The sequence below is a fragment of the Ischnura elegans genome, chromosome 6 (assembly GCF_921293095.1).
Source record: "Ischnura elegans chromosome 6, ioIscEleg1.1, whole genome shotgun sequence".
Taxonomy (NCBI): Eukaryota; Metazoa; Arthropoda; class Insecta; order Odonata; family Coenagrionidae; genus Ischnura; species Ischnura elegans.
This window is the reverse complement of record NC_060251.1, coordinates 30,635,604-30,661,021: the sequence shown is the minus strand read 5'-3', so window position 1 is coordinate 30,661,021 and position 25,418 is coordinate 30,635,604. Positions and strand designations below refer to the sequence as shown.

Genomic DNA, 25,418 nt, shown 5'->3' with positions numbered 1-25,418 from the left:
ATTCTCTTTTATTATGTTTTTAAACAATATTTTTAATTTATAAGCACATTTTTCTTATTCAAAAACGTGTAATAAAAATAATTGGGGCAGCAGTTTTGGGGCTGTAATGGTTTAATTGCATTTCAATTAATTGCAATGGGGAAAATTGCTATGAGGTACAAGCAAATCGACAAATGAGAAAGGATATGGAACGAATTAAACTCGTATCTCGATGTATCACTGTAGTTTGAATTTAATTTTTATGATATTTGATTGTGAAATATTTTTGCTGATAGAATGTATAATAATGATAGGTATGTATTGTAAGATTTAATGCATGTTTGTATAGATGACTCAGTATTTGACGACACTTGGTATGTTATACCATTAATAAAGATTGTTGTGTATGTATATTTATGTCATGTGCTTCGCGCCGCCTCCATCTTGGGTTGGATCATGATTCGGTCGTTCAGGGATTGTGGCAGAGAGAGCATCATGGTGGCGGTCGTGGCGTGGTGTAGTGAGATGCTTGTGCTATAGATAATAAATGGTTGTGTTGATCGGAAGCCTGCTATTATCTAACCCACGGACATGATAAATGGCGACGAGGATGGGATGTGCAGGTATTAGAATATGAAAAATTACTTAAAAGTTTTGGTTGCGTGAGTAAGCGAGTGTGTTAGTTCTCCTTTTACCTGTTCGGTGATAATTAGTGCCCTGTTCGGTGATCATTTGTGGCCTGTTCGGTTTTAATTCTGCTCACGCCTTTTATCGCTTACTTTTACCCTAGTGCCTGTTGTGCGTGCCATATTCTAATTTTTTATTATATTTCCGGTAAGCCACGCCACGTTATCCGACCACGCCGCCGCTGTTCGCACTTAAGGTTCATTTGGCTAGTTAGTTCTTCAATTTAATCATCATGGCTGAGCGAGGCGCGGGAATGGTTATGGTTCCTCAATTTTCCGGAAATTCAGAGGATTTTGAAGATTTTAAAGACCAACTTCAATTTTATTTCGAGGCTCAAAATATAGAGAGTGCGAACCAGAAGCGTGCGGTCCTTTTGTCGTGTACGGGTGGCCACACTTACGCTGTGGCTAAGAAACTATGTGCGTCTGATCGGCCAGGAGTGAAAACATACGATGAACAAGTGAAATTATTGTCAGACCATTTTATTCCTTCTACTTGTGTTTGGGTGGAGCGAGATAAGTTCGATGCTCGGTTTCAGGGTCACAATGAACCTTTCAAAGACTTCCTCGCGGACCTCAGACAGTTGGCAGACAAGTGCAAATTTGAGAACTTAGATCACGCTCTGTTACGGCAAGTTCTCCGAGGAATGCGTAATTTAAATTTAAAAGAACAGTTATTTTCACTGAAATATGAGGACCTAACTTTGAAAGTGGCCATTGATCGCGCCACAGCAGCAGAACAAGCCAGATGTTATATTACTCAATTAGAGAATGGTGGGTCGCATAACGGCCAAGGAAGTGTTTTTTTGGTATCCTGCGATAGATCGGGTGCGTGTGGAAGTGCTTCGGCGTCCATTAACTATCAAGGGCCGTCTTCGACTCGCTCAAGGATGTCCACGGCTAATCCTGAATCTGGCATAGGCTGCCATCGTTGCGGCTCCCCCGAACAACATGACTGTCCAGTAAAGAACGCCATATGCCACTATTGCAATAAAAAAGGTCACATTGCTAAAGTATGTTATTCGAAGCAACGCCGGTCAGCATTTCAAGGCTCCAGCCGCCCATCAACCGAGCGAGGGAGCAGGCCAGGCCTGGGGGTGTCTACCCATCATCGGGGTCCAGCAGGCACCTCACATTTCCGCAGCCAGGAGATGGCAGCACCACGTCGCGGCTCGACTGGGTCCTTCCAGCATCGACTCCCTCAGCAGCCACGAGGACCTCAGGGGTCCATTTCTGGGACAACAAAGGCGCACGTTGTCTCCTCATCAGTGGAGTCTGACCTTGAGCCGCAGTTTCCTGCAGCAACTTCATCGGTGGAGTCTGGATCTGATTCCTTCCAATCGCTGCTGTTCCACACTCCTTCTTCAGCTGCTCCCCCTCCAATCAAGGTTTGGGTAGAGTTAGATAATATTCCGGTTTTGATGGAAGTGGATAGTGGGGCGGGTCACACCATAATTGGTCGCGCCTTGTACGAGAGTAAATTTGCTCACATTGAACTGACCCCAACTCCTATAATGCTGTGCACCTGGTCTGATCAGAGGTTAAAAGTCCTTGGACAATGCATGATTAAGGCCTCCTACCATGGGAAGTGTGCAAACTTATTGCTCCTAGTTGCTGCCTTTTCAGGTCCTCCTTTGCTGGGTCGCTCATGGTTTGAGCCATCACAAATTAAGGTTGGGGGGGTACACTCCATGAACTCTGCTATGAAACTTCCACCTGAACTGTCTGATTTTGCTGATGTGTTCACACCGGGTTTAGGAAAATATAATGGCCCTCCTGCTCACATTTATCTAAAAGACAATGCAAAACCTGTTTTTAAAAGGGCTCGACCTGTGCCTTATGCTCTCTTGCCTAAACTCAATGCTGAACTCGATAGGATGGTGGAAGAAAACATTTTAGTGCCGGTCAAAGCATTTGAGTGGGGCACACCTATTGTGTGTGTGCAGAAAAGGGATGGTTCTCTTAGGATTTGTGGAGATTATTCAGGAACAGTGAACCCCAATTTCATCCGCGATGTTTATCCATTACCTACTATTGACGAAGTGCTGGCAAGACTAGCAGGTGGGAAGTACTTTGCAAGGTTTGACCTATCTCTAGCTTTTTTGCAATTGACTGTTGATGATGAGACTGCTAAGGTGCTAACTCTGAACACACATAAAGGACTGTTTGAGGTTCGTCGGCTCAGCCAAGGGTTGAGTGCTGCTCCAGGCATATTTCAAAGGACCATAGAGTCTGTGTTAGTGGGGTTAGAAGGAGTTCTTGTGTATTTAGATGACATTTTGATCCAGGCTTCATCCAGGGATTTGCTGTGTTCTCGTGTGCGAGCAGTCCTCTCACGCCTGGCCTCCACCGGGCTGCATCTTTGTCTTGAGAAGTGTAAATTTGGAGTCCAAAGCATTGAATTTGTGGGATATCACATTTGTGACCGTGGTATTTCACCAACTGCAGCAAAGGTCCAGGCAATAATGAGTGCTTCCAAGCCACATGATATTGCTAGCCTTCGTGTGTATTTAGGCTTTGTAAACTACTACGATAGATTTTTCCCCAATAAGGCTGCTAATTTCAGTGTATTGTATGACTTACTTAAAGACGGAGCACAATGGCAATGGTCAGAGGTTCATGATAAGTGCATTGATTATGTGAAACAGGTAGTGAGCAATGCAATGTTGATTCATTTCAACCCTATGTTGCCCATTATACTTGCATGTGATGCCTCACCTCATGGGGTGGGTGCAGTGATTTCTCATGTCCTGCCCGATGGCACTGAGCTCCCAAACATTTTATTGACACTTCATTCAACGCCTAATCCTGCTACTGGTCAGGCACCCTGTGACATTCTGATGGGTCGTAAAATTGCCACTTTATTAGACCGTTTACTACCTAGCAATGCACCTGACAGGGAGGAGAGAAACAACTATGAACCTTGCAAATATTCTTTAGGGGATCTAGTTTATTTCAAAGAGTACCATGGGGGTAAAGGGTATTGGAAACCAGGGATAATTGTTGGAATTGAGGGTCAAAGGATATTCAAGGTGCAGTCAGAAGGAGGGAGAGTTGAAAGGCGACACCTTGACCAAATGCAAAAAAGATATCGTTCTGATAAAAGTGTTCAGTTCCCTCAACAGGCACCCATTCACAGCAGAGACCCTGGGAGGAGGCAGGAGCTAGCTCCTCTAGTATTAGACCCGGCCCCAGAGAGAGAGTCTGCAGGACAGAGCACTCGGGAGGATTGTTCGTCTGCACAGACAGGCCTTGCTGCCACCGGTAGTAGTGCAACACAGCCAATGACAGATCCAGGAGAATCAGCAAGGACCTCCCGACCGAAGAGGGAAACGAGACCACCACCTTATCTTGAGAGTTACTTTACGAACTGACTATGCTACGACAGTGATATGTTTGTTTGTTTTTCTTTGTGTTCTTATTTGAAAAGGGGGAGGATGTTGTGTATGTATATTTATGTCATGTGCTTCGCGCCGCCTCCATCTTGGGTTGGATCATGATTCAGTCGTTCAGGGATTGTGGCAGAGAGAGCATCATGGTGGCGGTCGTGGCGTGGTGTAGTGAGATGCTTGTGCTATAGATAATAAATGGTTGTGTTGATCGGAAGCCTGCTATTATCTAACCCACGGACATGATAAAGATGAATAAAATTATTATAATTATTATTGTTGGAACTGGTGAAAATAGTGCTTACAGTACATACAGTGGTTTCACATTAACCACAGCAAATATTTTGCTTTATGATGATTATATTCAAGGTTGTTGGAACTGGTGAAAGATGCATGGTATACTGGTTGTTCTGTTAAACATGGCAAAGCTTTATAGCTTTTCAATAACTTTTCAAGATTTTTAGAAATGATGAAAGATATGGAAAATCACAATTAAAGTTTTTGTAATATTCCTTCTCATGAGATTTCAACTGAAAATTCTGTTTACCTAAATTATTTCTCAAGAATTTGGAATTTTGAAATTGAGATTCTAAGTATATAAAACCTGATAATTTTGCCAAATTAAATGAAAATGCAGTTGCAACTGGAATAGTTGTCAGAAAACATTCAGTTGAAATTTAATTTTCTATTGAAAATTTATCAATTTATGTTCTTCAATTGAAAATTTTTCAATTTGAGCATTCAATTTTTGTACACAGTTCCACAATATCTAATAAATAAGCAGCATGCATGCAATTATGCGGCAGTTTAAGCAAGAGAATTAAAAACAGTTTCCATACCATTAACACCATGAGTAGTAAGCTCCAAAATGTTTTTTCCGGTGGGGTATATATCTTTCACATATATCTCCTGAAGTATCACACCATTTGAATCCGGTGGAATTTCCCCATTGCTATTACTTATTGTACACACTGAAACAAAAATGAAAGTAAAGGACTATGAATACCTGACAGACCAAAATCAGTCACCTACCAAGAAGGCAGACCATGGCCCATAGTATAATGCATGGAAATAATCTCAGACTAGTCTGTTGCATACTTAAACAGAGTCATCTGCAAGTGCACAAAGTGCGTGAAAATTATAAAGAGGCAAAACTGGATTTTAAAATTGGGACAGAGATCGATCAAGGAAAATGGTTTTTCGACCATGAAAATTTCTCACATCAGCCATTGCAACAATTACAGTACATTTTAATTTTTTATCATATTTTGATCGTACCCCAAGATAACTTTTGTAACATTACTCTTACCATAATTTTTAAATGGGGATGGGTTGGATCGGTTCTTTGGTTCTCCGGTCTTGAGGTAATACTAATAGTAATTCATTTCATTGCAGAGACATTACTGGAATATACATACGAGGGAATAGTGTGGTGGGGGGGTGGCTAAGTGAGGGATCAGTTTACCCATAAAGCCTTGACATTTCCTGAGCCAGTGAGCGAATCCTGGTTGCTCTGAGTGCATCCGTTTTTCAATGGGATTTATTTTTTGGTTAACCAAATTGTTCCGTTTTAACCAAAACATGTTATGGGTGGCTGCTGGGAGCATTGTGCGGCTGTGAAGTTTTGTTTTTTGTTGGGGAAAACTCCCACAGAAACTCTAGTGATGCTGCAAACTGCTTATAGGAATAGTGCCTTGAGTAAAACATGTGTCTACGACTGGTTATCGCATTTCAAGAACGGAGATATGTTGATTGATGACCATCCTTGTTCAGGGCACCCGTCAACATCAAGAACAAATGACAATGCAACGAAAATCAACTCCCTCGTTCGTGAAGACCGTCGCCTAACCATTGACGAACTTTGTGAGCTGTCTGGATTTTCATGGAGTTACATGCAAAGGATTTTATCTGAGGAATTACTAATGAGAAGTGTTGCAGCCAAACTTGTCCCTCATCTTCTCACTGATGCCCAAACGGAATATCGACTTCAGGCCTGTCTGGAGCTGCAAGAGGACCCAAATGTTTTTGTTTGAGTGATTACTGGTGATGAATTGTGGTGCTATGGATACAACCCCAAGGAGCAGTCAAGTCAATGGAAGACAGCCGCTTCCCCCCGCCCAAAAAAAAACACACCAAGTGAAGTCGAACATCTAGACAATGCTCATTAGCTGCTTCGATTGCAGAGGTGTTGTGCACGCAGAATTTGTTCCTCCGGGCCAGACGATAAACCAGCAGTTCTACAGTTCTACTTTTGGGGAGGTTAAGGTAAAATATCTGGAAGAAAAGGGTGGAACTTTGGCGCACAGGTGATTGGTTCTTCCACCACGACAATGCACCCACCCACACCGTGCTGTCTGCGAAGCAGTTTTTGACAAAAAACAGCATGATGCTTACTGCTCACCCTGTATTCACCAGACCTTGCCCCCTGTGACTTCTATTCATTTCCTAGACTGAAAAGGGACACGAAAGGAAAACGTTTTGGAAATGTAGAGGAGGTGAAACAAAAATTGCTGGAGGGCCTGAAGAACATTGATTTAATTGAATTTAAAAATTGTTTTGAACAGTAGAAGAAAAGACTAGATAAATGTATTGCAGTTAATGGGGATTACTTAGAAGGTGATAAAAATTTTGTGGGAAAATATAGATTAATAAAAAAGTTATTGTGTAATTCCGTTATTTTTGGATCCCCCTCATAGGATAGGTCATGATAAAAAGCTGATAATGATTCAAAAACAGGTATGAACATAAAAAGTCTACATTATTGTTACTAGGGGTTCTTCCTTCCTACTAAAATATTTCAGAATCCACAGAAAAGGCTGTAATACCAATGTTTAACGTTCAATATTGGAGCCAGTCCCCCTCACAGGATAGGTCAAGATAAAAAGCTGATAATGGTTCAAAAACAGATATCAACATTACAAATCTGCAAAAAGTCCTCTTCCATGCTGTAAAAACAGTTTATCATCAGGTACCTACTTCCTTAACTGGCATTTGAATGCAGACTCTGCAGGTGCATTTTTTAAATATGTGCCCAGGAAAGGCAATGTACAATTTTAGATACACTCTAGGGCCTGTTGAAGAGACCTTGACGTTTTGCTTTGTATGTGATGCTTTGTGTTCATGATAGCGACATTTTTATCAAACAAAGATAAATTTTCCTAGGTAAAAACCAATTTACTACAAATATAAATAGATGGAATTGTAAACAAGTCTATTTTTTTTAAAAGGTTGGCAGTGGCTCCAATATTAAACATTGATCTTACAGCCTATTCTTTGGATTCTGAAAATATTTTTGGTAAGGAGGAAGAACCTCGACAATAACAAATGCCATACAGCACATGTGAGTAAAAATATGCGTAATAAACACTTTTGACCACATCAACACTTAGCAAGCGTTTAACAGTGGACACTATAAATACTAGAGCACTTAACTTTTACACAAATTCTCCTTAGTAAGACCAATTAAATAGTGGAATAGGAAGATCACCATTCTTTGTCACCATTCTTCCTCTCATAGGAAGAGGAAGAAAGGTGATAAAGAAACGCTTACTGGTAGAGTCAATTGATTCTTGTTAAAATTTCATGAGAATAATTCTAATGAATGAGCAAATATTTATAGACTAAGGGTGGTTCGGATCGGATAAATCCGATCCAAATATCCGCGCGTACTTGTCCTTCACCAGATACATCGGATCCAAAGTCGCAGAAGGCATCGAATCTGGATCCGAAATTTTAAATAAAATTTTATAAGCTTAAGCTTCTGTGAATGCAACGCCCCAGTAGAATGGAAAGAATCCCGATTCTCTCTTCGCATGCGCAAATACACTGCGATGCTTACCCTACTCATGAACCATTCCATTTAAAAGCTCTCACAATAACAGAATTTTAAGCCGTGGAAATTTTAAGGTAAAATACGACAGGCACATGGTGTGAATCTTCTCAAGAGATTTAACAACCACGTAGGATGCTCAGCGCCGTAAGATATTCCCCACGCCGGACGCAAATGCGTCGCAGTTTCACATAACCATCAACCCCCTTCCCCCTCGGCCCATGCCTCTGACGTCTTTATTCCTCTGCGAAACCGAACAGACCTAGGACAATATCAATTCACATGACAACAACGGAAAATTTACACGTCCCTCCCCTGTCTCACCGACTGACCTTTTTCAACCTACCTACATCACATTCACCCCCTTTCTGGAGGTGACTGGCATGTGAGTCATCTATTGGACCCAGAAATGTCTAAAGACCGTTATACACGGTACACGGAATTGCGCAATCTGACGTACGGGCGAAGGCTCAATCAAAATTGCGTCGTGTAAAGCGGTGAATTGCTAGAACACTTTGTGGCGTTACGTCGTTAATCTAGGAGATTGTTCACGTAAGCTTAGACATAGGGAAACTCCAACCGTCGGTCACAAGCTGGTTCAGGGAAATACTCCACAAACAAGAAATCAGCACACAAGAAAAAATTGCCAAAAATATTTTCGAGTTATTTTCATCAATATCTATTTAAAGTAGAAGTATTCAAAATCAGAATTATTACAGAAAACAACGATGATAACTAATGATCCCATAGGAAACATTACCAAACTAAATACCAGCAGTATAATTTTTCTAAGATCACCCACGTCACTCCACCCATCCGTGCAGTACGGGCGCTCGAGCAGGAGAGAGCATGCTTGCATTTTGGACGACCTGACAGGGTGGAGGGGAAGGATTTTGCCAAGGAGAGGAGGGGTAAAAAGGGCGATGTTCTATCAGCTGCGTAACTGCCCCTTTTGACAGGCTTCTCCGCAAAACAACATCCCTGGGTTGGAGTGAACAGCGTGCAGGGCCGGAGTTTTTCCCCTCAAACTTCTGGGTTGGAGACACCAGTCGAATCAGAGGGATATTCATTGGAACACAAGGAGGGGAGAGAAATAGTGGGGTGAGGTGTTGGAGGGAGAGAGAGTTGTGATAGGACTATGGTAATACTTCTCACTCCAAACTGCATACTAGGGACTCAGCACCCATTTCCCCTTGATTGCCAAGGAGTAAGTATTCCTTCGCTGTAGTCCTATATAAGTCTTGACCTGCAAGGTATGGCTGGTTCGGGGCTGTTTCCGGAGACAGGATTTTCCGGAGACAGGAGTCTCCGAGCCTTTTGTCGAAGGGCCTTTGCGCGAAAAACTTTAGCGGGAGAAGTTCTGCGGATAAGTTCGGAGGAATTTCTGGGGGGGTACCAGAAATTTTAGGGGTGGGGGAACACAAAAAATGCCACAACATGCAAGAATGCGTGGATGCGAGATGGCAAAATAGCCCGTTCTAATTTCGTTCATGCATTCGCCCAATTCCACGAAATTTTAGAAATAAATGCAGCTCTAACCTGCGCAATTCCGTGACCAGTTTAAAACTGTTTTCACGATAGATTTCGGTAATTGGATGACATGCACGTGATTAAAAAAAGAATGAACCCAACAAGATAAATTTCTTACAGCATTCATGTTTTTAAGCTTATTTGATTGACAAAAATCTTTATAGTTACAACAATGCTATACCAATAATACTCAACACATTCCAAGCAGCATAATTTTCTCAGAAACAAGCGTTGCTTACTCACACAAGTCGAGACAGACTGCAAACGCAAATTGCGCATATCACGTAGCTCGCCCGGCTTCGCCATGAAGCCTACGACGTCACTAACAATAAGTTTCAAGATCGAACGTGTTGGTCCCTTGGCTCCCTCGTTCGTAACCTAGCTGCTTGAAAGACGGTGGGAGCGCTTTCCTTCCCCCTCCACTTCTCCTTATCGCACTTCTACTGCCCAGCCCCTTGCTCCCTCGCTCAGCGGTCGTCTCGTTCTGTTGAAGTTCGCCGCCGTTGACGTCTATTAATAGGGTAGTTTCTTTCATTAAAGAAAACGAAAGGCATTGATTGCGATTCGTTACCCACCATTAGTGTATTCATAATATACAAATTATTTCGTTTTAGAAATCCCAGTTTATACGAATGTTAATGGTCAATTTTAATCTCATTTGAAAAAGGCCAGATTGGCGCCCATGCGAAGCCACTCCACGTGACGTCACAGGGACCTAGTTTCTACACGAGAGGATAGGAGTTTTACTGCGTCTGAGGTTACCAATGCATGCATGTGGCACAGACCTCAGGGAAACATGTCTTAATAATCACCTAATAAAACTGGCTAAGGTCGGAAAGTTTTCTTCGTTTGATAAGGTATTAATAATCCTTATTTAAGCCAAGCGCTACCCGCTAGCATGGTACTCAGCTACATGCTAGCATCCTGCGTCGTATCAGCGCTGAGAGCCTCCCCCCAAGGTCACCTCACTTGCGGAAGCGAGAAGCAGTACGACGTCACGTGGACTTTTTCCCGGCATTCATACTTACCCGTCGCGTTTTCGCGCCCTTGAAAATTTTCACTTTTCATTTAATCGCGAAAAATAAAAATCTGAAAGTGTGAAATACGTACTCCAGGAGTAATAACCTTTCGATTTACGCAATTTAAAAAATAGGAAACCGCCCTTTTATGGAAAAGCATCTATAAATATTAAATTATTTCAACATGTCGGAACTCCCACTATATGAACCCCCTGATGAATAGGTTGAATTTGCCAATGGGCACCAATAATAACTTATGATTATTTAAATTTATGAATATTTAAAAGCCACTTTTCCACATGTATCAGGCCTCAGAGGTATTGTCGCTGATAGATATCCTCAATTTCAATTTTCACTGTTTCAATGTTTACAGAAATTTTTGGGGTGTCACCGCCTCTCTTAGAGATATTACATCTGAGGCCTGAGATGCATGGACAAATGGCATTTATATATTCAAAACATTATTTTCAAATATCGATTTTTACGCTGCTGAATCAGAAACTTTCATTAGAGAGCCACCTTTAAGATTACCTGTCCTCCCCTGTAATCTGCCTCTGATTTTTGATTGAAACAGGATGTCCAGCCAATCAAAACAGAAAAATTCAAGAATTATTCTCGATTTTCCGAGGAAACTTTACAATATCCACATTAATCTCACGTGATTACTCCGATAGATAAGAATTTTAAAACTCCCAAGATGACTTCAACACTTTTAAATTATATTACGTTTATGTCTTTTTTTATTAAGGATAAGGAATTGGTTAGTTAACACAAATTGTATTCAAAGTTTAAAGTTATTCGATGCAAGTAAAGAAGCTGCTTCGACCTCATAAGTAGATGTTGACGTCACCTGGCATTCTATTCTTCGTGTTTTTGAATCTTAATTGAGTCAAGAGTGCTAGTCATTTCGATTCCGTTGTCTTGTCTGACATTCCCTTTTGTCTTACATTGTCCCCTTCTTCCCCCCTAGAAAGAAATCCTGGATCCGCCCCTTGGAAGTAATTTGTGTGGATGCATATCCTCGGGCATTATCCTAGCCATCAGGGAAAATTAAGGGATTAGAGGACTTGAGTTGTTGAGAGGGTAGAAAATACTTGTAATTTGATTGTTTAAATGATAAATATGCGGATGAGAGGAAACGGCGCTGTGCACAGGGACGATCTGGCGGCAAGTGTGTGAATGAAATTAGAACAGGGGCTATTTTGCCGCCTCGCATCCACGCATTCTTGCATGTGTTCTAGCAATTCACCGCTTTACACGACGCAATTTTGATTGCGCCTTCCCACGTACGTCAAATTGCGCAATTCCGTGTACCGTGTTAAACGGCCTTTAAGGGGCCCCCACAACGGTCGCGTCTATCGTGAAGCCTGATGAGAGGTGTAATTAATGAGGAATCAGATTACTTGAACCAAAGTGTTTCCTTGCAATGATAAAATTCTAAATTTTCATTAATTTGCTTTATTTACAATATACTACGGATAGAAAAGTCTTATAAGAATAAATAAAATAAATGTGTCGGAAGAATAAAGAGAACCTGATTATTTTTTGAAGGGTTTTTCGAACAGCTTATTTTAGAGGTTTTTTAGACTTGTATTGTTAAATTTTATAAGCTGTGATATTCTCACTTTTTACAGTATTGTGGCATTTTTTAGTGTCCCCCCCCAAATTTCTGGTACCCCCCCAGAAATTCCTCCGAACTTATCCGCAGAACTTAGCGCGAAAAGTCCTTAGCGGGAGAATGTTTTTCGCGCAAAGGCCCTTCCACAAAGGCCCTGTCTCGAAAAATCCTGTCTCCGGAAAATCCTGTCTCCGGAAAATCCTGCCTCCGGAAAACCTGCATCCGGAAACCAGCATCCGAAAAAAGCACCCGAAAGCAGCCCCGAAAGCAGCCCCGAACCCAGCCGAACCCAGCCTACCTGCAACGTAAGACTTATATAGGACTACTGCGAAGGAATACTTACTCCTTGGCAAGCAAGGGGAAATGGGTGCTAGGTCCCTAGTATGCACTTTGGAGTGAGAAGTTTCACCATAGTCCTATCACAACTCTCTCTCCCTCCAACACCTCACCCCACTACGTCTCTCCCCTCCTTGTGTTCCAATGAATATCCCTCTGATTCGACCGATGTCTCCACCCCAGAAATTTGAGGGGAAAATTCTGGCTGGTATGCTGTTCACTCCAACCCAGGCATGATGTTTTGCGGAGCAGCCTGTCAACAGGGGCAGTGACGCAGCGGATGAACATCGCCCTGACTACCCCTCCGCTGCTTGGAAAAACCCCTCCCCTCAATCCTGTCTCGTCGTGCAATACCCAAGCCTCTTCTGCTCGGGCCCTGGTCGTGGACGCATGGCTAGTGGAACATGGCCGATTTAGAAAAATTATACTCCTGGTATTTAGTTGGTAAAGTTTCCTATGGGATCACTAGCTATCATCATTGTTTTCTGTAATACTTCTGATTTTGAATACTCTACTTGGAATAGATATTGAACGAAAATACTCGTAAATTATTTTTGGCAATTTTTTTCTTGTGAGCTGATTTCTTGTTTGTGGAGTCTTTCCCTGATCCAGCTTGTGACCAACGGTTGGAGTTTTCCCTATGTCTGGGCTTACGTGAACAATCTACCAGATTTAACGACGCGACGTAACGCCACAGTATTATCGTACTGACGAAATTGCTATTTCATTATCTTTTATCTGGTTTTTAAGAGCCAGAATAGCGTCAAAATCCATTTCCGGGCATGCATCTTCTTAAAATTTTCCGGGCCCCCATTCACCCCAGACCAAGCCCCAGCCGAGGGCCCCCATTCACCACAGACCGCCCTTGGCTGAGCCTGAGAAATTTAATGTACAAACATGATCGGATAGAGAAATAACATGTGCAACGCATCCATAATTATGTTAGCAGGCATGAAATGCAGCTACATACAGGGGAAAAAATTGAATAGTATACCATGCAAGGAAGATACGTGATTTGAATAAAGATAAAATATCTCTGAGGACAGAAACATTCATTGCAACAAGTGCAACACTCCTCGTGTACAATGAACTAGTTCTGGTATTTCGTTTCTCCATAAACTAATCCAAAGTTATTTTAATACATAAAAAAGCATTGCAGAAAAAGTATGTGTCAAAATTATAATGTGTTTTTCGTTAATCAAACACTGAATTTGTTTATTTTCTATTAAATTATAAATTATTGTAAAACATTGTTATAACCCTATATTTTGTTTATATCTCCAAACTATATCCATTATAATTTCAAGCCCTGATGAAGGTGTAAAAATAAACGTAAACATTTGGAAAAAATTGCATTCTAACTTTTTCAACATCTAAACTCCTAGAAACTCATTTACCATTTAATAAGAGATAAAGAAAATAAGAAGAAAAAACACGCTAAATCTTCCTACCTTCCAGAACATATTGCTTTCCAGACCTCTTGTGCAAGAACCAGACAAATCCTATATGTTTTACAGTGTCATACCTCTGTCAGAATAATATATATTTCTCACCCAATAACAGGATAGTGAGGTATTGAAATGACTTTTCATCCGAAATAGACATTGACAACACACATTATTTTACCTAACATGTAAGTTGCTAATAACACTGTAAGTGCTAAAGAGTACGCTAATCTTCATCCCATTATTTTCTCTGCTGTGTTTCAATGTTTGTAACTCATTGTGAGACCTGTTCTGAAGATGTGGCCAGCATAGGCTACGAAACGTCATCGGAAATCGACTTCAACGCAGCTAACCCAGAAACTAAGGAGAGAACTAGTGATACAAAGTTGGTCTAGGGCTTATGCTAGTACTGCAGGCACGGGTTCTAGCTGGAGGCGATCTGCGCATGCCCGGATATATTAACTTGGGTTGGTTGATTAAATTTGTTGGAAGAAATACTAGATAAAGTTCATTTTTGCTTTCACTTTTACTTTCATTTTTGCACTCACGTTCATTCAGTCATTGGTAATTGGTAATTCAGTTATTGGTAATTTTGAAATTCACAGATAAACTATTTTCGTTTGGTGTCAATCATTCACTTGATTCAACCTTTTTAAAACTATAGTATTTCAAGCATCAACCTACTAATGATCTATTTTATTTCATTTCTGAATTGAGCCACCAAAACTAATGCAAAATGACTTTCATCTCCAAAATAAGTTCCAAACATTTATGTAGATCAACAAAATGGCTTTGCGTATTTTGGAACGCATATTTTTTTACGAAAACGTTTAAACATCATCTAGTCCTACAGTTTACCCCAAAAGAAGACATTAAACTGATAGAAACACTTTTTAATTTATTTGTAATTATTCTATGATCCGTAATTTATGAAAATATTGATACATGTGAATGTAAATAAATTCTCTCAATGCCATGTTGCCAAACGGAGCCGAGCCGGGCCATTTCCAGTTCGCGGCAAACAGTCTTGCTTCCCGCGCCAGTTGCACCAGGGAAGGCGTGCAAGTCCGCTGAGCCTGCTCCGAACGCGGATCACAAAGTATTGTACCCATTTCTTGTACATTTAAAGTATTCGCTTATGCATTACATTGAAAATAAAACCTTTCTTCAAGCAATAACAATAATCCATCTCTTAATAACGACTTTATGAAACGTTATCCCTCTACCTGTAATGATAATATATCAAACGTTATGTGATAATCCTTCCATTCAAACTACACGAAATTATGCACCGAAAGGTAAACGATTGCTCCTTCCTAACAGCGCGGGTTTCGGACCATGACCTAGAGAACATAGCAATTAATATATACATGTACAGTAAAACTAAATGGAAATTTTGATCTTGACTTGACCAGATAAGCTTGAAAATAAAAAAGGAAAATGTTTAACTTGAAATAATTTAAACCCTGTATCAATCCTCATCGCGGCTTCTGCAAGTGCTGCTGCTTTCGTCCCCCGAGTCACCCAACGGATAATGGATTCCATAAAATCCTCCACCAAAAATAGAGAAAAACTCGAGGGGGAGGGGGCGCAAAGGATATCTTGAGCTACCTTTACTTTTATCGTAATAAAAAATTAATCTAGCCACTTTGCGAAGTTGAAGAAAGCTTTATTTAAACTCATTGTACACGTATATAAAACAATATCTTACGATACAAAAAAGTTGCAATAGTGGTTCTACAATTTTCCGCAATGAGGGCGGCCCCGCAAGGGTGGGGGGGGAGGGGGCGCGCGCCCCCCATCTGTATCAACCACTGAGCAGTCTTCTATATGGTTCGCACCGCACCAATTTTCATCTCAATAATGCACCATTAAGACGCTCGCAATCTTTAATTGGTTCGTAGGAAATATATTCATTGATCTGCCACTCACGGATTTTTCAATAGCACGGGCTTATTGTTTAATTTTCTAATGAGAACCCCAGCCTTTTTAGCCACCTCAGCATTTTACTGGGGCTCACATGAGGAAATTCCTCTTTATCCGACGTCAATCCATCCAGTATTTGATAATTGTCGGAAATTCTCTTTTGTGTATCTATGCACTTTTTGTGGAATCACTCCTTGGGTAAACTCGTAAAGCATTATTCGCTATCGTCAGCGACTGTTTTTTTCGGCGGAGAAAGCTAACCATCGGCACCTTCTCTTCTTTCTTTCATGACGTTTCGTACTGTTTTCTCACTCACTCCTACACAAATGCTGTATTGAACACCACTTTTTGGTTTCAATAACCAAATCGCATGGCTTCACAGTTTAAAAAAACTTCTGAATATTGGCAATTGTAAATATCTCTCGTCCTCTCAAGTTCTTTGGTCTCTCTCTTAAACAATTTTCCTCCTTGGATCTTTTCATTCTAAGATTTTCCAGTCGAAGGGCACTTTTCTTTACGGGACGCATCTTGCCAACACTTAATTTTGCGCTGAAATGTAAGAGCCCTGCAGAAATTTATTTTCGGCGGCGACAATGGTTTTGGAAAGAGAGTAAGGTAGCGAATGACAATGGAGATTGACGCCAATTCCAAAATTAGGTAAAGGTCTTCTTAGAAAACGGCAAAGAAAAGTGAAAGCATGTGAGCACCGCAGTTGGGGATAAAGGAAAGGACAGTCACACGCTGGGCGCTAAGGGAAGCGAGGAGAGTGGCTCAAAGAGGAGTTAATCAATGCTGTAGTTGGGCCGGAAAGGACTACCCCCTAAAATCCAAACTCGTTGTAAGCGTATCGGTTAAACTACCTTTTTACATATGCAAAAAATATCCCTACAGCAAATTGTCCAATGGATTTCATAGAGAAAAATCGGAAATGATAATTTACTTGTTCAGAGTTATCTCGTGGCACAACATGGAACTAATGCAAGAGTTGGAGTTTGACATTTCAATCGCGGCCAGATGTATAATACATTGTTTTCGAATTATTAATACATGTTCAGCTGTTTAAGGTGAAAACCGCCTAATTTTTTTCCCAACTACAGCACTGGTGTCAATGAGTCCGAATGAAAGTCGTGCTTAGAAATTTTTTTAAAATTTATTTATTTGTCATCTCCCCGAAAACAGCTCATTTACCTTTTTACCCTTTAAAGCCTCCTAAAGACTAAACCCTCCTGCCTGTCATCGGACAAATCTCGGCGGCGGACTTGTAGTCAAGTCAACCTCGACCGTTCGTCCAGCGCACAGTGATCCGAAATGGGAAAAAGCCGGACAAAAGTCCAAAATAACGTTTTTTGAGGTAGAGACTTTAAACTTGACGTATATGCTCAAAAATAACTGATGGATATGAAACAAGAAGTAATTTTCCATAGATCTCATCCGTAACTCAGATACAGAGGACCAAACACGACCAAATTTCCAAAAACACGCCCGATCTCTTTTTCTTAGAAAAACATAAAGTTAAGCTGCTGGTAGAGTTTTGGAAGGATTGTAATGAAGTAAAAAACATTATATTCCAGTAGTATGGACCTTTATCTACATTTTCCATTATTTTAAATATTTTGGTTGATATCGATGTGGTGTAATGTCGCAAAATGGCGGCTCCGTTTTTATGGCGAAACCTGACATAAAGTAGACATTATCTTTAGTTTGAGAAATAATAGTTCTCCAATTTTTACGGAGCGCAGTTAGTAGAGATAGCTTAAGAATATAAAGCAAAAATCTTGAAAAACGTTTGCAGCTGCAAAAATTAACGCAATTTTTCGATCGCGCTCCACGTACCGACTCCGCGACGCGGAGGCTTAGGGACTCGGTGATACCGACGGATATTTCATGTTGTTTGGAATTCAATAACTTAAAATCGTCGTTTTATGCACACTATACACTCAATTTCCGACTTTGCCTTTCACGATTTTTCTAATTAATTATGTCTCGAAGCATTAATTCTAAGTGCATACCATGGTCTCGATGATCCAAGGGAATGCAGAAGTAGTGTTTAGACGCCGAAAGATGCCTTTTGAGTATTACAAAGGCGAATTGACAGATTTTTTTCCCATTGAATCATGATATAGTTAATTTAAATCAATATAAGAATTTTGATGGCATGCAGTGTATTTGTAAAAGCAAACGAATTATGAATGAACACAATAGCAGGATAGCAAAAGAGGTGCCAACGAAAAACATACGATACAGAGATACAGCGGTGTTGACACTACATTGTAGTTAGAGCAAAAAAATCTAGAATGCTGTCTCGTAGTCTTAGACCTGGAGACGTCTGGTGGAATCTCGGCGAAACAGTCGTCGACCTATGACAAAAAACGCGGTGAAAATCCGGAGGATGGAGAGATCCACGAAGCAAAAACGCTAAGAAAAAACGAAGCACGCTAGTTATGTTCGTACCAGTTGATACGATGAATCGTACTCGCTTTCAGTTGTAGCATGAGGCAGAGTAAGTTATAACTCGCGCAATATCGTAGCCACGGGATTATTTCTTAAAATTCGAGAAACCATTTCTTCCGGCCCACTACAGAATCCATTGCATGGCGGAAAAAGCACCAATCATCAGGAAGGGACTGGACAGGACTTCCTCGGGCTTGGTATTTATAGTATGCTTCGAATGTATGCATATGCGATTGATAGGGACCCAAATATGGCAAATAACCATGGGACTCGATTGAGTGAAAAGATCGAATGATTGATAGCCTATCAACACAATTTACTGCGGGTATTCTTTCTTTTAAAGAAATGAAAAAGTAGAATCAGCGGATATGAAGGAAGAATCTGTAATGGATGCGGAGTACTATTAAAGAATTATATTTCCTGCAGTAGATAATACTTCACTTAAACCGCGAAAGGTTTCTTGTGAGTTATAATACTATTCTATCTAGTGTAAATTGGATACCCAACGAGGGGGGGTTGGACCACTCTCTGAATCTTATTGTAACATAACAAAAGAGTGTAAAAAAGGCCCTAAGTTTAGAGCTAATTTGTATTTCTAGTCGTCATAGTAGGTAAATATATCGGAAAATATAATTAAATATAACGCTTTTTGTATTCAGACTTCCTTCTTCCATTAACTCCTATTCCAAATGTGTTCCAAATTTTGATCCTTTATTTTATCCGTCATCCATCTTGAACCATCTCTATCGTAATTTTCCCGATACTCCAAAACTTATTCCAAAAACAGACGCCTGAATACCTGTACGAATTATTCATCCTCCACAAAAAAGTTACTGGAAATTCCACCCGCCGTGTTTCTGACCTTCAAATTCCTAAAGCCCGCACCAATATATATTTCAAATCTTTTCATCCAACTGCGTATAGACTCTGGAACTCTCTTCCGCCAAATATAAAGACGTCACAATCACTTCAGTCGTTTAAAAGAAGGCTGTTTTCTATTTGAAGTCTGGGGCTTAATTCAGTCTCCTCAACTCATTAGAGTTATCATCTTAAAGTTGTGATGCTATCAAAACTCTCTACATAAATGTGTATATGTATGTGTGTGTGTCCAATACTGTCAAAGTTAAAACTTATATTTTTGTGTTATTATTATTGAATATTTAACATTTTTTGTATAAACATCTACTACTTGTTAGCCTAGCAATAATCTCCATAATGCTTTATTTTTGTCAAAATGCCTTTAAGAGTAGAAAATTTCCTGTATTTTCTATTTTTTGCTCTCATAGGTTTTACCTAGAGCATAATAAAAATATTCAATTCAATATTCATCACTCTTCGCACTACCCGATGACGTCTTTGTTATTTATTTGTAAATACTGTTGAATATTATTTTGTGTAATTTTAGTAAATTGTTCTCTTGCTATTTGAGTCCTATGTAATTGGCTTCGTGGTATTTTTGGCCTGAATTAAATAAATAAATGAATAAACTTAATACTTTTGTACAAAGTGGCAACCTCCAAAAGTTCGATTTTATCTAGTGCATGCTTCGACCCAATTGGGGAGGGGGGGCTCTAGCCCCCAAAGTTAGAACTGCCACAGCCCTGATCCGTGGTTCATATAGCCAGATTTTATTTTGTTATTATCATCGTAGCGACTCTTCGCTCACGGCCCCATTAATTGTGATGTAGAAATATAAAAGTTGGTGTTATTTTTATAATTATCCTCTTATACAAACGGAGCCATTTCAGATACAAGTTTAATCGATTAAAGAATCATAAAAAATATAAAATTAGAAATAATTATAATTAACTCTGGCATTTATAACGTGCATATCATTCCATTTATTTTGATACCAAACTAACTTTTTCTGTGCAGAAAAAATTAATCAATCAGTAAAAACTCAGGAGTTTACTAAAAGAGCTTAACCGGTAGTTTTAATGATTGATGTAATGAAATCGGAGTATAAGTGACTGGCAATCGACTTGTATTCGCTCAATGACTCACGAGTCCCGTGATTCACTCGGTGTTTCAATCACTTTGAACGAATCAATCGCGGACTACCCAGAACACTCGGATTATTACCTCTACCTCTTGCATGCTCTCACGGTGGCGGGTTATTTAGTTTGAGCTGGATAGAGACCCATACAGAACTTTTCACCTAAATCTTAGACCAAAAAGGACAAACGTTCGTTGAAATGAGGTGGAATGACTCTTAGGAAAAATTTAAGTTTGCCTGTAGTGTGGGTGATACCGGCAACAATGCCTCAAGCGGCTCTATCGGTTGTAAAAAAATGAACATTTTGAAATATCGGTTTGAAAGATGATAGTGGAAGATCGGTAGGTGTTTGAACACATATTTTATGAAATAAAATTTCGGTGAAATTCTGCACAACGCGAAAAAACGCTCGAAACACGTGAGGAATCAACAAATATCAGCTCTTAACTATTTCCTCCGAATCCTCGATTGTGAAATTTCGCCATTTTAGTCCGATTTACACGTCGGTATAAGTATCGTAAAATACAATATCCCACCATTATCGTCAATACAGAATTGCCCCAAAGTGCCGACACGCTTCGAAATGGCAGAGATCGCAGAGATAGAAAAAACAATGGAACGGAGGCGAAAAAAGTTTCATCCCCTCTTCTTCGTGAGAAAATTAAATAAAATTTTGACCCACTGCTGACCCCACATGAAGAATAAATTAGAAAAAAGCACGTTGAAACTATTAACTTTTCCCGAGTGGTTTTGTACATCAAATTTTGTCGCTTGCTATAATTCCAAAACTATAGATTCTTACTGCGTTCAACTTTGAACGGTTCAACTTCGGTAAACAGATGAATGAAGATCGACCACGAATCGTTCTCCATTTACAGCCGCTATCCACACACAAGACTAGGTAGAACGTAATCACGTATTGCACAAAAGAGGATCCTCAAGTCGGCCTATAAATGTGTTGTCAACCACCGCGGTTTTAAATTGGTTTACAAAAGTCACCACGTGCGTGCTAACGGACAAATTGATCCGAGTGTCACGGGCAAATAAGGTATAATTCGGGTGTCAATCGAAATTAATATACATACCAGATGATGCTATATATCAAATTTATAAAAAATCGATGCTATTCTTCGCAATTATAAACATTGTACGGCAAAATATTGGAAAAAGTGGACCGCATTGCACTCAACGCCGCGACGCGGATATTTTTTACAACTGATTAAAATGCGACCGAAGTGGCAACAGAAATCAGCCTTCAATGGGATGGAATTGGACCTCCTCTATGTTTACATCATACGTCAACTGTCCCACGACTTTATCTAGAGAAAAATATGGGGGGTATGCTTAATTATATTATTCTTTCGTTTCTGTAGGAACAGCACAGCTTGGTTTCGCTAACGGTGGCTCACGTCACCCCGATGACGGCATGAGGTCAGGGTGGGCTTTAGGGGCGGGCAACCCCGGCAACTGCCCGGGGCGACGCGACGTAGCTAAGGGAGCAAGCAAACCAAAAAATTTCCGTGAGAGGTTCCCCGGAACCTCCGCTTCATTGGGGGGTATTCCATACCAAACCCCCAAGTGATGCAACACAACAGCAGTTTGCCGGGGTAAGTATTTTCTTTGAGCCGGCCCTGCGTGGTGTTCCCTATCCCACTCCTTCCATCCCGTACCTGACGCGTCGGACGTCGTCGGGCTCTCATGGCATCGGCGCTTACTTCCCTTTTTTCCTAAGGTGTGCGGACGTAAAAGTCTCGCACTTCAGTCCCGGCCGTGAGGAGCCTAACCCCGCGAACTCGCCCTCGGTACTCGTTTCCGTTGTCCCATGACTTACGTACATTGTAGACCGGACATTTGAACAGGCCAGGAGACATTTGAATACGATGCCACAAGACAATTACTGGGCGACATATGAAGATACCAATTCACTCACACTGTACACTGCTGACGAGGCATAGCACCAGAAGCAAGGAAGCTGTCCATTCCATCTTCGTAAGACGAAGTCGATTATCCATGATGACGTCCGGCAGATCTAAGGTACAAGGGGTTCGTAGCCTAACTTCCCGCTTCGTCGAAACGATAACTGATCCGGCACGTATCACTGGAATCGCAATCACTGAAGTCTGAATAGCGACTGCCACCCAGACTCTGGCACTGGTGGCTAGATGCTATGTTATCATCTCTATCAGCCACTTTCGATTCCAGCTTCCCCTTATCTCGCCTGCAAATTTCTTGCATGATGATCTCACGTTTATTTCTTCCTGTCAAGTTGAAACTGCTGCTTTTTTATAAAAAAAAAGATTAGGAGACGCTTATCTCAATCAAGATAACCATGTGAAAACGCGTGCCTGAGGGTGTACGTTGCACAGCCTTTCACCACAAAAGGAGAAAAGATAAATGCTATTTGATACACCCCATTAGTTTCTTTCCGTCAAGTTGGACTTCGTGCACTAAAAAACATAATTTTACACTAAAAGTTGATGTTGATGGAATGTTGATCAAGTTCGAAGACTTCTCTTTTCTCCCATTCTTCTCCATACTCCCTCATTACTTTCGCGGTCGATCTATTTTATCTTCATGAACAACAATGCAGTCATACTCGAATGCCGTAAGCCACGAGAAATTTATTGCGAAGGTGCCCAATGGTCCGCGAAAGAGCGACGTAATTCAATTTTGTTGATTATTTTGAAAACTGCACCCAATAGGTTTTTCAACTTGATATTTTCATTTCTGCGGTTAGATTTACGAAAAAGCTATTACTTTTAGGAGATATTGTGGAACTATAATTTACTAACTGGCTAATAATAACTCTGACTGCATAGACAAATGTAAGGTATGATTACATATGAAAATATATTAGATTTCTTTACAAAGTATTGATCTTTTAAATCACCAAATAACAAAAAAAAACTGCTAACTGCAAGGTTGTCAGGCGCACTGACTTACGTTGAAGAGATGCGATCGTGGGGCTTCTTGAAGTATTGCTTTTTGACTAAGAAGTAATTATTAAATAAGTATTAAAATAGAATTTTAGCAAAATTTAACTCCTTTATTTTCATTTAAACATGGATAAAGCCTTACACATTTTTATAATTAATATTATTCTGCTGAATCCCACCCCTCCCACTCCTCTTCACATTCGCCAGCTGAGTCCGGGAATTCTTGCTGGGATTAATTGATTCAACACTTAATTCAATAAATAATTAAACAATCAAAGAACTGATATAAGAATCCGATGTTAGTATCAGTCCCGGTAAAAAAAACCCTCATACCCATCTGTCACTGACCAGGCGATTGGCATCTACAATGCTGAGATAATTTTCCTACCGAAAAGAGAATCCGACTTTAAACTTACCACATCTCTCCATACACCAATCCATATGAACTTCTGTCCTGATGTTGCTAATGTGAGTGACGCTAATACACGATTATCTATCGCCAGTAATGAGAATGTTTACGCATCGTATTCCGATCACTTTTCTGGTAAATATTAAGAAAAGATGGACAGAGATGAGCATTTAGGATTTCCGTAATAATATCCTCCACAACACAGAGTTATCATAAAAAGATGGTGCGGTTTTGAATATGGTTTAAATGAAAACAGAATTACTTAGATTTTATGTTTCTTATTTTTTAAATCTGTCGTCTCAAACAGTTTTTTTAGATGACTAATAAATTTCAATATGTGCGCTGGTAGTCCCTCAACATGAGAGAAATCCGGCGTCGACATTAGCCTACTCTGTGTAGATTTTCTGCGTACTCTTGCCGTAAACACTCGCGCCCGTGACGCATAGATGAGCGATCTATGAAAAATTCGTCAATATTTTGATGAAATACTTCAGCAACTGGTATCAAGATATCAACAGCTTGGCTGTCCCTCACTTTGCATTTATAACTGCAACAAATCTTGAAGTGATCAGGTCTCTTTGAGACTGCTTTACAGTCAGGCAGTCAGTTCTTCCTACTGCCTGACAGTAAAGCAGTCTCGAAGAGACCTGATCACTTCAAGATTTGTCGCAGTTATAAATGCAAAGTGAGGGACAGGCCAGCTGTTGATATTTTGATAGCAGCTGCTGAAGTATTTCATCAAAATATTGACGAATTTTTCATAGATCGCTCATCTATCCGTCACGGGCGCTAGTGTTTACGGCAGGAGTACGCAGAAAATCTACACAGAGCATTCGTATTAGAGGAGCTGGATACAGTTACCATATACTTGGACGGAATATTTCTTCCAGCATTGATGGGCAAAGAACTGGTGAATAGGCTTCCTGTCATTGCCACCAGTCCGGGAGCTAAGCATATACTTGGGGTTACAATTTTATAATCAGGGAGTGGGAAATATCAAGCCGTTGCCGTGTATCAAATGCTGAAGGAGTGGAACCTACATGACAATGTCCAAGTATTCTACTACAATACTACTGCGACCAATATTGGGAGACTCAGTTATGAGTGTCTTCGACGCGTAGATCGGGAAATCGTCGGACACTAATGTTCCTCTGTTTTAAATATTTTATAACCTAAGGAGAATAAATCATTAAGTCCAAATAATATACCGTTTTGGCAATAAACAACGATAAATATAGCATTAAAGGTTATATTGACGAATATTAAAGTTTATCTAAAGAATTTTATGGTTTTACGATGATTGAGAATGATCAACAAATGTTTAGCGAATGCAACCCGCGTGCCACCAAAACTGTCTACTAGGGTGGGGCGCGCTTACTCTTGGGGCCGTATCTCGGGAACCACTCGTCACAATTGGAAAATATTTTAGGAGAAGCATGCCAAATGTCCACTCTATCGTTAGTTACCATAGACAATCAGTTGAAAAATATCAGCGCCTTCTTATCACCATTCATATCCGAAAAACAGCCGAAAATACCAAAATATCTCAACGTTGAGTGCGATGCGGCACGTTTTCCCGTCATCCAATTGCAATAATATTTTACAGGACACCATTAACACACCATTTGGCATAAAATGAGGGGGTGTACCGAAAGAAATTCGAAAAATCGAAAAATAAGGACCACCCTAGGGGTAAAATATAGAGACAGGAATGGGGAGGGGTAGAGGTTGGGTACTCATTTGCGGGATGTTCATTAAGGGTCATCGGAAAAGGTTTTCAAGGGAGGAGGAGCGACTCTCACGTTAAGGAAAAGTAAGGATATCGTTGGTACCACCTCATTGACAAGACATTCACCAAACAACTTCGAA

General features: G+C 40.4%; 1 protein-coding gene across 8 annotated transcripts in view; it reads right to left on the bottom strand.

The window, feature by feature from the left end:
- The window catches only part of LOC124160269 (mucin-2-like), a 194,001-nt gene extending 171,645 nt beyond the window's left edge, over nt 1-22,356 (bottom strand). For 7 of the 8 annotated variants that reach the window (XM_046536085.1, XM_046536089.1, XM_046536091.1 and 4 more), the window contains exons 1-2: nt 22,135-22,355; nt 4,894-5,025 (exon numbers count right to left, since the gene is read on the bottom strand). In XM_046536085.1, coding sequence (XP_046392041.1) covers nt 4,894-5,025; nt 22,135-22,216 — 214 coding nt within the window. In that variant the 5' untranslated portion in view covers nt 22,217-22,355. Of the gene's footprint in view, nt 1-4,893; nt 5,026-22,134 lie in introns of all 8 variants that reach the window. The other variant, XM_046536092.1, reaches the window with a different exon arrangement.
- Nucleotides 22,357-25,418: the final 3,062 nt, after the last annotated feature.